Source organism: Erinaceus europaeus, chromosome 8 (assembly GCF_950295315.1).
Source record: "Erinaceus europaeus chromosome 8, mEriEur2.1, whole genome shotgun sequence".
Classification (NCBI taxonomy): Eukaryota; Metazoa; Chordata; class Mammalia; order Eulipotyphla; family Erinaceidae; genus Erinaceus; species Erinaceus europaeus.
In genome coordinates, this window is record NC_080169.1 from 123,726,365 (window position 1) to 123,739,076 (window position 12,712).

Genomic DNA, 12,712 nt, shown 5'->3' on the forward strand with positions numbered 1-12,712 from the left:
CCCTGCCCACCCTCCATGGGCTCCCTGGGTGCTGTGCCTGGTGCTGAGAGAGGAGAGACACCACAGCCCTGCCCACCCTCCATGGGCTCCCTGGGTGCTGTGCCCAGTGCTGAGAGACACCCCACAGCCCTGCCCACCCTCCATGGGCTCCCTGGGTGCTGTGCAGGGTGCTGAGAGAGGAGACACCCCACAGCCCTGCCCACCCTCCATGGGCTCCCTGGGTGCTGTGCAGGGTGCTGAGAGAGGAGACACCCACAGCCCTGCCCACCCTCCATGGGCTCCCTGGGTGCTGTGCAGGGTGCTGAGAGGAGACACCCCACAGCCCTGCCCACCCTCCATGGGCTCCCTGGGTGCTGTGCCTGGTGTTGAGAGAGGAGAGACCCCACAGCCCTGCCCACCCTCCATGGGCTCCCTGGGTGCTGTGCCCAGTGCTGAGAGACACCCCACAGCCCTGCCCACCCTCCATGGGCTCCCTGGGTGCTGTGCAGGGTGCTGAGAGAGGAGACACCCCACAGCCCTGCCCACCCTCCATGGGCTCCCTGGGTGCTGTGCAGGGTGCTGAGAGAGGAGAGACCCCACAGCCCTGCCCACCCTCCATGGGCTCCCTGGGTGCTGTGCCTGGTGCTGAGAGGAGAGACCCCACAGCCCTGCCCACTCTCCATGGTCTCCCTGGGTGCTGTGCAGGGTGCTGAGAGAGGAGAGACCCCACAGCCCTGCCCACCCTCCATGGGCTCCCTGGGTGCTGTGCAGGGTGCTGAGAGAGGAGACACCCCACAGTCCTGCCCAACCTCCATGGGCTCCCTGGGTGCTGTGCCTGCTGCTGAGAGAGGAGAGACCCCACAGCCCTGCCCTTTGTGATTCTTCAGAGCCTCAGACATCAGTCTCTGCAATAACCACTATGCTGACCAGCTCACCCACTATTTTAGCTTTTGTCCACTTGAAATTCTGTTTGGGCAGGGGGTAGACAGCATATGGCTCTGCAGAGACTCTCATGCCTGAGGCTCCGAAGTCGCAGGTTCAAACTACACCACCACTAGGCAGAGGTGAACAGTGCTGGGGGAGGTAGCCTTTGTTTGTCCTGCTGTTGTGTAGGTGAGCTGGTGAGCTGTAAGGACGGCAGAGTTGGTGTCCAGGTCTGGGGTGGTGCTCACAACACAGCCCGAGGGCTGACTGCTGGGTCTCGGGGAACCCGGGTGGCCGGGCGACAGTGCTGCAGTCTGGCAGCTCAAGGACCTTCGAGGACCCTTCCTTCCTTGCGGTGTGTGAAAGGTTCTCCCCGCGGCCCTGCGTTCACCTTACAGCATCCCACTGCTGACTGATTTCTCCTGCCGTCTGCCATCACTGGGGCTGTGTCCTGGCATCTGTGACACCGTCAGAAGCCCCGATGCCACCCTGGGCCCTGGCATCTGACACCATCAGCAGCCCCCATGACCCCCTAGGCCCTGGCATCTGTCGGGCATTAAGCCAACTTCCCGTTTCATTGCTGATACTATGGCCTATTTACTGTTCTGCCTGAAAGATTCCCTACCCACTCCTTGGATCTGTCTTCTTTCTACCTCGAGACTTGCCCTGCCTGCAGGGCACATTAATCCCGCCAGTTAAAACCCTCTCAACCGTTGCTGCAGAAGCTTTCTACCTTCCCACTTTTTCTTTTCTCCACCCCCTTTCCCAGCCATCTCCGTTCCGACTTGCCACTTCCGGTTTTATCCCATAAAACCCACCTCTGTTCCTGGTTTTGCTCTCTTCCTCTCTTTTCTCTCCCGTGTCCCAGCCTGGAGAAGGGCTGGCATGCAGAGTGGGAGGCGGCCATTGCGGTTTGGTGCCGTGTGGCCTAACCCGCTGTGCTCACACCTGACTCTGGGGCTCCACATAAATACAGAACTGTATTACATAGTTAGGAGCCCCATGTCACCTGGGCCCTGGATCTGGGACACTGTCAGGAGCTCAATGCCACCCTGGGCTCTAGCATATGTGACACCATCAGGAGCTCCCATGCCACACTGGGCCCTGGCATCTGTGACATGGGCAGGAGCCCCCATGCCACCCTGGGCCCTGGATCTGTGACACCATCAGGAGCCCCATGCCACCCTGGGCCCTGGATCTGTGACACCATCAGGAGCCCCATGCCACCCTGGGCCCTGGCATCTGTGACACCATCAGGAGCCCCATGCCAACCTGGGCCCTGGATCTGTGACACCATCAGGAGCCCCATGCCAACCTGGGCCCTGGATCTGTGACACCATCAGGAGCCCCATGCCAACCTGGGCCCTGGCATCTGTGACACCATCAGGAGCCCCATGCATATGTGACACCATCAGGAACCCCATGCCACCCTGGCATCTGTGACACCATCAGGAGCCCCATGCCATCCTGGGCCCTGGCATCTGTGACACCATCAGGAACCCCATGCCACCCTAGGCCATGGCATCTGTGACACCATCAGGAGCCCCATGCCATCCTGGGCCCTGGCATCTGTGACACCATCAGGAGCCCCATGCCACCCTGGGCCCTGGCATATGTGACACCATCAGGAGCCCCATGCCATCCTGGGCCCTGGCATCTGTGACACCATCAGGAGCCCCATGCCACCCTGGGCTCTGGCATATGTGACACCATCAGGAGCCCCATGCCATCCTGGGCCCTGGATCTGTGACACCATCAGGAGCCCCATGCCATCCTGGGCCCTGGCATATGTGACATGGGCAGGAGCTCTGCCCTGTGGCTGCAGGGAGGCTAGGGCAGGGCGGGCTTGCGCACAGCCAGACTCACCTTAAGCACCGAGGGAGGGTCTTGGGCCAAGAGGAAGCCCACCCAGGAGCACACCCGATGCCAAGTACGAGGACCCGGGTTCGAGGCCCCAGGCCCACACTCGAGCACCCACACTGGGAAGCGTCCTGAGCAGTGCTGGGTGTCTCCCCTCTTCTCTTCTCCCCCTCCATGCCACTGCCCACAGGGTGGGGACGGGCACACAGCCGCCTGTGCTCTGCTCTGCTCTCTGCGCAGACACCCCCCTCCAGAGGCCCCTCCTCTGTTCCTTCCCTGCCCTGCCAGCAGGCAGCCCGGCCGCCAGCTCTCACTGGCCGAGATCACTCTACAGTCCTAACGTGACTTCATTTTTAATTTCTAAGTGTTTTATCAGGGGTATAACTAACAGGGTGTGACTGCACACAGTTCCCACCACCAGAGCTCCCTGGCCCTCCCCTCCTTGGAAGCCCCCCATGTCTTTGTTCCCCGGGACCAGGGCCCAGGGTCTCCATGGGGAGCAGGTGCGAGCTCCGGCTCCTGAAATGGCTTCTCGGCTGGATGTGGATCGGGTGGGGGGCGCCGTGAGGGTCGTGCTGCCTGGCTCCCTGCGGCTCAGTGGACCCCGGCCCTTGAGGTCTCTTCAGCAAAACTGCAGCCCGCCCTCCCCGACGCGGAAGGCCAGCCTGCGGGGGGCGCCCCCGGGCCTGCGGACGAGGATGGAGAAGGACTCGGCGGGGCCGTGTGGCCGGGAGAAGAGCAGGGAGCGCCCCACGGCCTGCTGCCAGGCGCGGCACAGGTAGGGCCGGGCACCCCGAGGCCCGTCCGCGTCCCCGGCCCCGTCAGAGTCCCCGGCCCCACGGGGTGGCAGCAGGCTCTGCGTGGTGGCCACGAGCAGCAGGCCGTGGTCCCGGGCCAGGCGCTGCAGCAGCTGGGCGCACGCCCGCAGCGGGGCCTCCTGGGCAGCGGGGCCGGGGCCGTTGGCGCGGTCCAGCCAGTAGAAGGCCGACAGTCCGTCCAGCAGCAGCAGGCGCGGGGCCGCCCCACACAGGCGCGCTTCCAGGGCCAGCAGGGACAGTAGCAGCTGGGTGCTGCTCCGGCAGGTGAGCAGACGCAGGCGGCCCAGGCAGGTGCGCACCGCGGCCTCCGAGCCCCCCGGGCCCCGGCCCTCCAACAGCTGCCCCCGCCGTGGGCCCTCCTGCCCCTGCGTCTCCTGCCCCTCTTGCCCCAGCCCCTCCTGCCCCTGCCCCTCCTGCCCCTGCCCCTCCTGCCCCTTCAACTGCGGCCCCTGCCCCAGCCTCCACTCCAGCACCGCCACCAGCCTGAGCAGGTCAAAGTGGCCATCGGCGTCCACGAACAGCGCCTCCGCCTCCAGGCCGCCCTGGGCTCTCGGCAGCAGGCAGCGTGCGGCCAGGTGGTACAGCATCTCTGTCTTGCCCGAGCCCTCGGGGCCATGGAGCTCCAGGATCTCACCTGTGGGACAGGGCGGCGGCCATGCGGCAAACGCAGGAGGAAACAGGAGGAGGGCCCAGAGCAGGGACGGCCTGGCGGACTCAGCCCAGACCCAGAGACCCAGTGTCAAGGGCACCGGGGCTGATGCCGATAGGTGAAAGGCCCTGCACCCCTGGGGCTAAGCTTCCAGACCAAGAAAGGCTGGGCGCAGAGATGGGGAGCACACCCAGGGAGGAGCAGCGGAGGTCTCTGGAGGCCGCCGTGAATGTGACCAGAGCCGTTGCTCTGATACGGACAGTCGGACAGGCCGGGAACAAAGCTCAGCAGAACCAGGGTCAGAAGATGGCTCAGCCGAGAGCACCTGTCTGACCACAAGTGCTGGTTCCTCTCAGCACCCTGCACAGCACCCAGGGAGCCCATGGAGGGTGGGCAGGGCTGTGGGGTCTCTCCTCTCTCAGCACCCTGCACAGCACCCAGGGAGCCCATGGAGGGTGGGCAGGGCTGTGGGGTCTCTCCTCTCTCAGCACCAGGCACAGCACCCAGGGAGCCCATGGAGGGTGGGCAGGGCTGTGGGTCGTCTCCTCTCTCAGCACCCTGCACAGCACCCAGGGAGCCCATGGAGGGTGGGCAGGGCTGTGGGGTGTCTCCTCTCTCAGCACCAGGCACAGCATCCAGGGAGCCCCATGGAGGGTGGGCAGGGCTGTGGGGTGTCTCCTCTCTCAGCACCAGGCACAGCACCCAGGGAGCCCATGGAGGGTGGGCAGGGCTGTGGGGTGTCTCCTCTCTCAGCACCAGGCACAGCACCCAGGGAGCCCATGGAGGGTGGGCAGGGCTGTGGGGTCTCTCCTCTCTCAGCACCCAGGGAGCCCATGGAGGGTGGGCAGGGCTGTGGGGTCTCTCCTCTCTCAGCACCCTGCACAGCACCCAGGGAGCCCATGGAGGGTGGGGCAGGGCTGTGGGGTCTCTCCTCTCTCAGCACCCTGCACAGCACCCAGGGAGCCCATGGAGGGTGGGCAGGGCTGTGGGGTCTCTCCTCTCTCAGCACCAGGCACAGCACCCAGGGAGCCCATGGAGGGTGGGCAGGGCTGTGGGGTCTCTCCTCTCTCAGCACCATGCACAGCACCCAGGAGCCCATGGAGGGTGGGCAGGGCTGTGGGGTGTCTCCTCTCTCAGCACCAGGCACAGCACCCAGGGAGCCCCATGGAGGGTGGGCAGGGCTGTGGGGTGTCTCCTCTCTCAGCACCAGGCACAGCACCCAGGGAGCCCATGGAGGGTGGGCAGGGCTGTGGGGTCTCTCCTCTCTCAGCACCCTGCACAGCACCCAGGGAGCCCATGGAGGGTGGGCAGGGCTGTGGGGTCTCTCCTCTCTCAGCACCCTGCACAGCACCCAGGGAGCCCATGGAGGGTGGGCAGGGCTGTGGGGTCTCTCCTCTCTCAGCACCAGGCACAGCACCCAGGGAGCCCATGGAGGGTGGGCAGGGCTGTGGGGTGTCTCCTCTCTCAGCACCAGGCACAGCACCCAGGGAGCCCATGGAGGGTGGGCAGGGCTGTGGGGTCTCTCCTCTCTCAGCACCCAGGGAGCCCATGGAGGGTGGGCAGGGCTGTGGGGTCTCTCCTCTCTCAGCACCCTGCACAGCACCCAGGGAGCCCATGGAGGGTGGGGCAGGGCTGTGGGGTCTCTCCTCTCTCAGCACCCTGCACAGCACCCAGGGAGCCCATGGAGGGTGGGGCAGGGCTGTGGGGTGTCTCCTCTCTCAGCACCAGGCACAGCACCCAGGGAGCCCATGGAGGGTGGGCAGGGCTGTGGGGTGTCTCCTCTCTCAGCACCAGGCACAGCACCCAGGGAGCCCATGGAGGGTGGGCAGGGCTGTGGGGTCTCTCCTCTCTCAGCACCCAGGGAGCCCATGGAGGGTGGGCAGGGCTGTGGGGTCTCTCCTCTCTCAGCACCCTGCACAGCACCCAGGGAGCCCATGGAGGGTGGGCAGGGCTGTGGGGTCTCTCCTCTCTCAGCACCCTGCACAGCACCCAGGGAGCCCATGGAGGGTGGGCAGGGCTGTGGGGTGTCTCCTCTCTCAGCACCAGGCACAGCACCCAGGGAGCCCATGGAGGGTGGGCAGGGCTGTGGGGTGTCTCCTCTCTCAGCACCAGGCACAGCACCCAGGGAGCCCATGGAGGGTGGGCAGGGCTGTGGGGTGTCTCCTCTCTCAGCACCCTGCACAGCACCCAGGGAGCCCATGGAGGGTGGGGCAGGGCTGTGGGGTCTCTCCTCTCTCAGCACCCTGCACAGCACCCAGGGAGCCCATGGAGGGTGGGCAGGGCTGTGGGGTCTCTCCTCTCTCAGCACCAGGCACAGCACCCAGGGAGCCCCATGGAGGGTGGGCAGGGCTGTGGGGTCTCCTCTGTGTCCCTGTCCTGACGACAGAGGACAGCTCTGAGTAGTGGTCCTGTGTATGCCTGAGACCCTCGCTCACTGTAGCACAAGAAGAGGAAGAATGCGACAGAGCACAAGGTTTAACAAGATCGCAGGGAACAAGTAGGAGAGGAGAGCAGATATCCTGGAGCAGAGACGAGCTAAGGCTGTTGCTGGGTGGTGGGTGGTGGGTGGGGAGGGGTGGCATCGTCACCGTTCCTCACTACAAGGCCCCAGCAGGCAGACAGATGGTGAGGCTCTCTGGGTTGCTCCCTGCTCTCAGCGCAGCAGGACGAGGCGTTCTGAGTTTGGGGGTTCGGGAATCCAGGAGGATTCAAACAGGTGCCACAGTTTCTGCGTATTTAACTGTGGGCAGCCTAGATGCCCATCCGCAGAGGACTCAATAAGGGAGTGCTGGCATGTACCCTCCATGGAGTACTGCTCTGCCCTCAAAAAGATGATATCTTGTTCTCTGGAGCAAAGTGGACGGTACTGGAGGCGAACATGCTGAGTGAGGTAATAGGGATGGCAGACAACTGCCAGGTGGTTTCACTCCTGTGGAGTCCAGGGATCTGATACACATGGATTTGCCAAAAACAAATACTAAACCAACCAACCAACCAGCCAGAAGCCAGCAAACTGTCTCTAAGCCTGTGAGGACTCCTCTGGGAGGCGGGAGGGTGGAGACACAGAGCTCCGGCGGGGGTGTGGCGTTGAACAGGCCCTGTGCCCTCACATTCTTCGGATCTCCTATTAACAGTAAATAAAACATCAAAGTCAACAACGGATTCACAAGGCTGGAGACTCAAAGGAGGAAATTAATTTGAAATAAAAGAAACCATCTGAGGTTTGCATTCTGAGTTCAGAGAAGGGGTCCCCCAGGGGGACAGAGGGCCGCTCGGAGCTGCAGCTGGGGTGGCCGGGCATAGCCAGAACCTTGCGGGGCATCTTCCTGGCGAGAGCGTGGGTGTTTACAAACATTTCAGCACAGCCGAAGCCCCAGCCACCAGGGCTGCTATTTCTCTGCGCTCAGACTCCCTGCGTGCTGGGCATGAGCTCTGCAGCCACTCAGCACAGTCCTGATGAAGCCCAGGCGAGTTCAAGGCTGAATCCTTGCACAAGAGACTGCTTAAAAAATAATAAAACTTTTTTTCTTTTCTTTTTTGCCCCCAGGGTTATCTCTGGGGCTTGGTGCCGGCACTGCTCCTGGAGGCCAGTTTTCCATTTTATTGGACAGGACAGAGAGAAACTGAGAGAGGGGGAGACAGAGAGGGGGAGAGAGGCCCCTGCAGCCCTGCTTCACCGCCTGTGAAGCTTCCCCCCTGCAGGTGGGGAGCCGGGGGCTGGAACCCGATCCTTGTTCTGGTCCTTGGGCTTCGTACTATGTGCGCTTAACCCGCCGTGCCACCGCCCGGCCCCAGACATTTTTTAACTGGGCAGCTCAAGTCGGTTAGGAACCAGGGAGAGTTAAAATCCACAAGCGCGCAGGCACAGGCGCAGGGCGAGGGAGGTGGGGCGGCCCCCGGGGGTCGCGCTCACCGTGTGCAGGGCCTTCTTCCCCGGCGAACAGGCGAGGCTCCAGCTCTCTCAGCGAGGTCCTGCCTTCCAGTCGGGCGAGGAGCTGGGGGAGGAGAGAGCACAAGAAGCCTCACGGCCCGGCCTTCTCGTCACAACGCACAAGGACCCGGGTTCCAGCCCCCAGCCCCCCACCTGCAGGGGGAAAGCTTTGTGAGCTGGAGCAGGTGTCTGTCTGTCTCTCTCCCTCTCCCCCTGGCTGTCTGTAGCCAATAAACGGAGATCTCACGCAGACACAGACGCAGACGCCAGCACAGAATGTCCTGGGCTCTGCGCTCACGGCTCTCCGCTCCAGTGAGACGTTTTCTTCCTTCGCCTCCAGGGTTATCGCTGGGGCTCGGGGCCCCCCACGAGCCCTTCACTCCCCGCAGTCATTTCCCCCAGTTTTTCCTTTTCCGTTTTATCGGACAGGATACAGAGCAGATTGAGAGGGGACGGGGGGTGGAGATGGAGAGAGAGAGGGAGAGAGACACCTGCAGCCCTGCTTCCCCACTTGTGCAGCATCCCCCCTGCAGCTGGGGTTCGAACCCGGGTCCTTGCGCACCGTACCATGTGTGCTTAACCGGGTGCACCACTGCCCAGCCCCACGACATTCTGCTCCCGAGACGTCAACTCTCCTGCGAAGCAACCCTTGCCCACAGAAATCTCAAGCTGGAAAACAGCTGCTGGAGAGACTTTTCTGGATCCTGAAGATGAGGAGGTGACAAGGTAGGCAGCCGGACGCAGTGCAGCTGTTTCCCGGGAGGACTTGGCTTCTACTTTGCTGAGTACTGACGGGAAGGGCTCTATTCCTGGCACTGCCGCAGGCTGAGCTGCCTGGGCCTTCCTCCCTCACAACACGAGTAAATAATTCGAGAGAGAGAGAGAGAGAGAGAGAGAGAGAGGGAGAGGGAGAGCCGCGCTCCTTCCTTCAGAGGAGCTGAAGAGTGTAGCCGGCGAAGAACGACTCAACTGCTGATGGCTAAGTACCACCCTCCCCGTGAGTCGGGGTCTGTCCTGCCGTGCACCGTCCCTGGGGAGAAGTGTGGGGGCTCCCCGGCAGAGCCGAGTCGGGGGCGGCCAGCACCTCGGGCACTCGGACCCCACGCACGGGCAGCTCAGTTTGGCGAGGACTCGGGACCGCGACAAGGAGGGGTCTCTCTCGAGCTCGCGGTGCCGGGAAGGGTGGGGGGACACGCGCAGAAGGACAGGCTTGAGGCGCCACGTCTCACCACCCGCAGAGTCAACTCTGAACGGATCAAGGACCTGGAGGTCAGACCAGAAACGTGCCACGTTCGCAGACAAGCACAGGCAGGACTCTTTTCAGTCCGAGTCCTAACGGCATCTTCCGCGACGCAAGTCCGATCGACAGCCAGGAAAACAAAAACAAAGATGAGAATAAACCAGCGGGACCACATCCAATTGAGAAGCTTCTGCACAGCCAAGGAAACCACCGCCCAGAGGCCCTCGCAGAGGGGGAGAGGATCTTCGCAGGCCGCACAGCAGACGAGAGGCTAGTCCCCCAAACACGAAGGGCTCGCCAAACTCGGCCACAAGAAAGACAGATGGCGCAGGGGCCGCCATGAGAGCTGCCTGACACGGTAGGTACCGGCTTCGCAGCAAGTTCTGCACGGCTGGGCTCTCCAGGCCAAACTGACACCACCCTGCCTTCTGCCATGTGCAGGGCTTGGATTAAGCTCTGTGTGGTCTTAATAATCTTTGCCTGTGGCCAGGCTCAGAGCCTGACCACCGACAAAAGTAATGACGAGATCTGTGCTGCCCTCTGCAAGGCCGATCACAATGGAACAAGCAGTATCAGTAATGGAGAGTTTTTCAGGGCACTCCAAGAGGGAGAGTTGCTCCCCTTTATCCACGCCCCTTCCTCTAGTATTCCTCCTAAAATAGAGAAAGACTGGTGCTTCCCGCAGTGGAGCGGCCGCCTTACATGGCATAATTAATAAACGGGAAGCTCTGGTGCCCGCATAGACACAATGGGCCTTTTAGTCTGCCGCCCACCACTGTGCTCCCACTTCCTCACGCAGGGATAGAACTCGAGAACCTGGGTCGCAGTGAGCACACAAGGAAGACGGGTTCCAGCTGGAGAGCTAACTTCATGGAGAGGCTGGCCAGGTGCCTTCTCAGTATGGAACAAAACGAAAGTCCCTGGTCAAACAACGGGACAGATTTTATGAAAAATGGGGCTGCTCAATTTGTGTAAGGCCCCCAGAAACGTAACAAGCTGGAACTTTCTACGAAACATTGGCTTCTGATGCACAGGGGCAGGAGGGTGGCATAAACGTACAGGTGGAATATTCGTCTCCGTCAACAGGACATCTGCCCAGCACACAGGTGCAGGAAGAGCAGAAGACGCGGAGACTGGCCGTGACCTCTCGCGAGGAAAGTGCCCCTGGGATGGGCATGTCCCACAAAGCCGGAGGGGTTCCCTGCCTGCGCTGTTCTTACTTGGTGGTTTTTGTATTAATAATCCAAGCCTGGGTGATTCATGTATTAGTGACCGAAGCCTCGGTGAATTCTGTTTTAAGAGTCTTTGCCTCGGTGGTTTGCGTTTTCATGGTCTGAGCCTTACGAGACCATAAAGTCAAGTTCAGCCTGCGCCCGGCAAGGTGCGCCTCTCGTCTTTCAGGAAACCCTGACAGCTGCCGGGGCTGCCCCCGGCCAACAAAGGATGCCGGGCACACAGGGGAGAGGATATGAACAGAATATTCACCAAAAAAAAAAAAAAAAAAACAAAAAACCAGATGCCAACAGGCAGAAGAGAAAATGCTCAGTGAGTCACTGACGGCCAGAGAAATGCAAAGATGGACAGCAGAGCGAGCCGATGCGCAAAGCGCAGGGAGCGGCGTGAGGATCCGGGTTCGAGCCCCCGGCTCCCCACCTGCAGGGGCGTCGCTTCCCAGGCGGTGAAGCAAGTCTGCAGGTGTCTGTCTGTCTCTCCCCCTCTCTGTCTTCCCCTCCTCTCTCCATTTCTCTCTGTCCTGTCCAACAACGACGACATCAGTAACAACAATAACAACAACAGCAAAACAAGGGCAACAAAAGGGAAAATAAATATTTAAAAAAAAAAAAAAAAAGGGGACAGGCGACCCCCTCGCCCCGAGAATGTCACCCAGCGGAAACGGCTGTGGCCGCCCAGGGGCTCGGACCCGGGCCGGCGGAGAGACACCTGCAGCCCAGCCTGCGGCTCCTGCGGCGGAGAGGGGGCGGCGGGGCTTGAACCGGTCCCCGCACGCGGCGGCGTGTGCTCGGCCTTCTCCCGGCTCCCCGGCCAAGGCCTGCACTCTACCGGGCCCGGGGAGCAGCGGCGGAGCAGGGGCAGGGGGCTCGACCCGGGGCCCCTCCACCGCCGCCCCATCGCCCCTGACCGACAGCCCGACAGACAACCCGGGGCCCGAACCCCTGGCCCTCCACCTCTGGACCCTCAACACTCGACCGGGAGAACCTGGGACCCGGAACCCCCATCAGGAGAGGCCCCAGACCCCCAACCCAGAGACCCCTGGGACCCTGGACCTCCGAAACCCCGGCCTAGGTTCTGACCCCCGGACCCTTAGGTCTTGACCCCCGACCCTGAGGACTTGACCCCCGACCCTGAGGTCTTGACCCCCGCCCTAGGTCCTGACCCCAGACCCTAGGTCCTGACCCCCCGACCCTGAGGTTCTGACCCCCGACCTTGAGGTCTTGACCCCTGACCCTGAGGTCTTGACCCCCGACCATGAGGTTCTGACCCTCGCCCCTGGGTCTTGACCCCCGACCTTAGGTCCTGACCCCGCCCCTGTGGTCCTGACCCCCGACCTTGAGGTCCTGAACCCCGACCCTGAGGTCCTGACCCCCGCACCCAGCCCCCCCCCCCCCCCCGGCAGCCAAGGAACCCAGCCCCCCAGCCCCCGCCCAGCCTGCACCCCGGCCCGCGCCCCCTCGCCGCCCGTCCGCGCCTCTCACCTCAGTCCCGGACTCGGCCCCGAAATCCCTGCTCATGGCGCCGCCGCCCTTCCGGGCGCTCAAGCCTCCCGCCGCCGCCGCCATTGGCCGGGCACCGCCCCCCGACCCCCGACCCCGCCGGCCCCTCCGGCCCCGCCAACCCCGCCGGGCATGCGCACTGTGCCGCGGCCGAGAGCCGGGAGGCTCGGAGCATGCGCGGGGCGGGGCCCGGGGCTCGACGTGACGTCACCAGCGTCTCCTAGGAGACCGGCCGACGCCGAGCAATCAGAGACGAGCAGCGGCCGCGGCGGGTGGGCGGCTGTGCGGCGGGGGCGGGGCCGCGGGGCGGGGGGGGGGCCGCTGGGGGACCTGCCTGCCCGGCGCCGCCGTCCGTCTGTCCGTCTGTCCGTCTGTCTGTCCCGGGTCAAGCCGCCCTCTTGCTCGGCTGGTCTTCTCGGGAGTTTAAATAAGGGTCTAGAGCATGTCCTGCCGGTGGTGACGGTGACGGTGACGGTGACGGTGACAGCTCTGCGGCACAGCGATCCGACACGGGGTGCTTCTTGTCTTGTCCCTTTTTCTTTTTTTTTTCTTTTTTCTTTTCCCCCAGAGCCCTGCTCA

General features: G+C 63.1%; 1 protein-coding gene across 3 annotated transcripts; it reads right to left on the reverse strand.

Moving 5' to 3' along the window:
* Positions 1-3,100: 3,100 nt before the first annotated feature.
* Positions 3,101-12,239, reverse strand: XRCC2 (X-ray repair cross complementing 2). 3 transcript variants are annotated; one of them, XM_060196848.1, is made up of 4 exons: positions 12,116-12,235; positions 8,653-8,865; positions 8,144-8,225; positions 3,101-4,215 (listed from the first exon to the last, which is right to left on the reverse strand). In XM_060196848.1, the coding sequence occupies exons 2-4, from the start codon at positions 8,770-8,772 to the stop codon at positions 3,386-3,388; spliced, it is 1,032 nt and encodes a 343-aa protein (XP_060052831.1). In that variant the 5' UTR covers positions 8,773-8,865; positions 12,116-12,235; the 3' UTR covers positions 3,101-3,385. The 3 variants fall into 3 exon arrangements, with proteins under 3 accessions (XP_060052831.1, XP_060052830.1, XP_060052832.1); XM_060196847.1 differs by lacking the exon at positions 8,653-8,865 and having other exon boundaries at positions 12,116-12,239; XM_060196849.1 differs by lacking the exon at positions 12,116-12,235 and having other exon boundaries at positions 8,729-8,750.
* Positions 12,240-12,712: the final 473 nt, after the last annotated feature.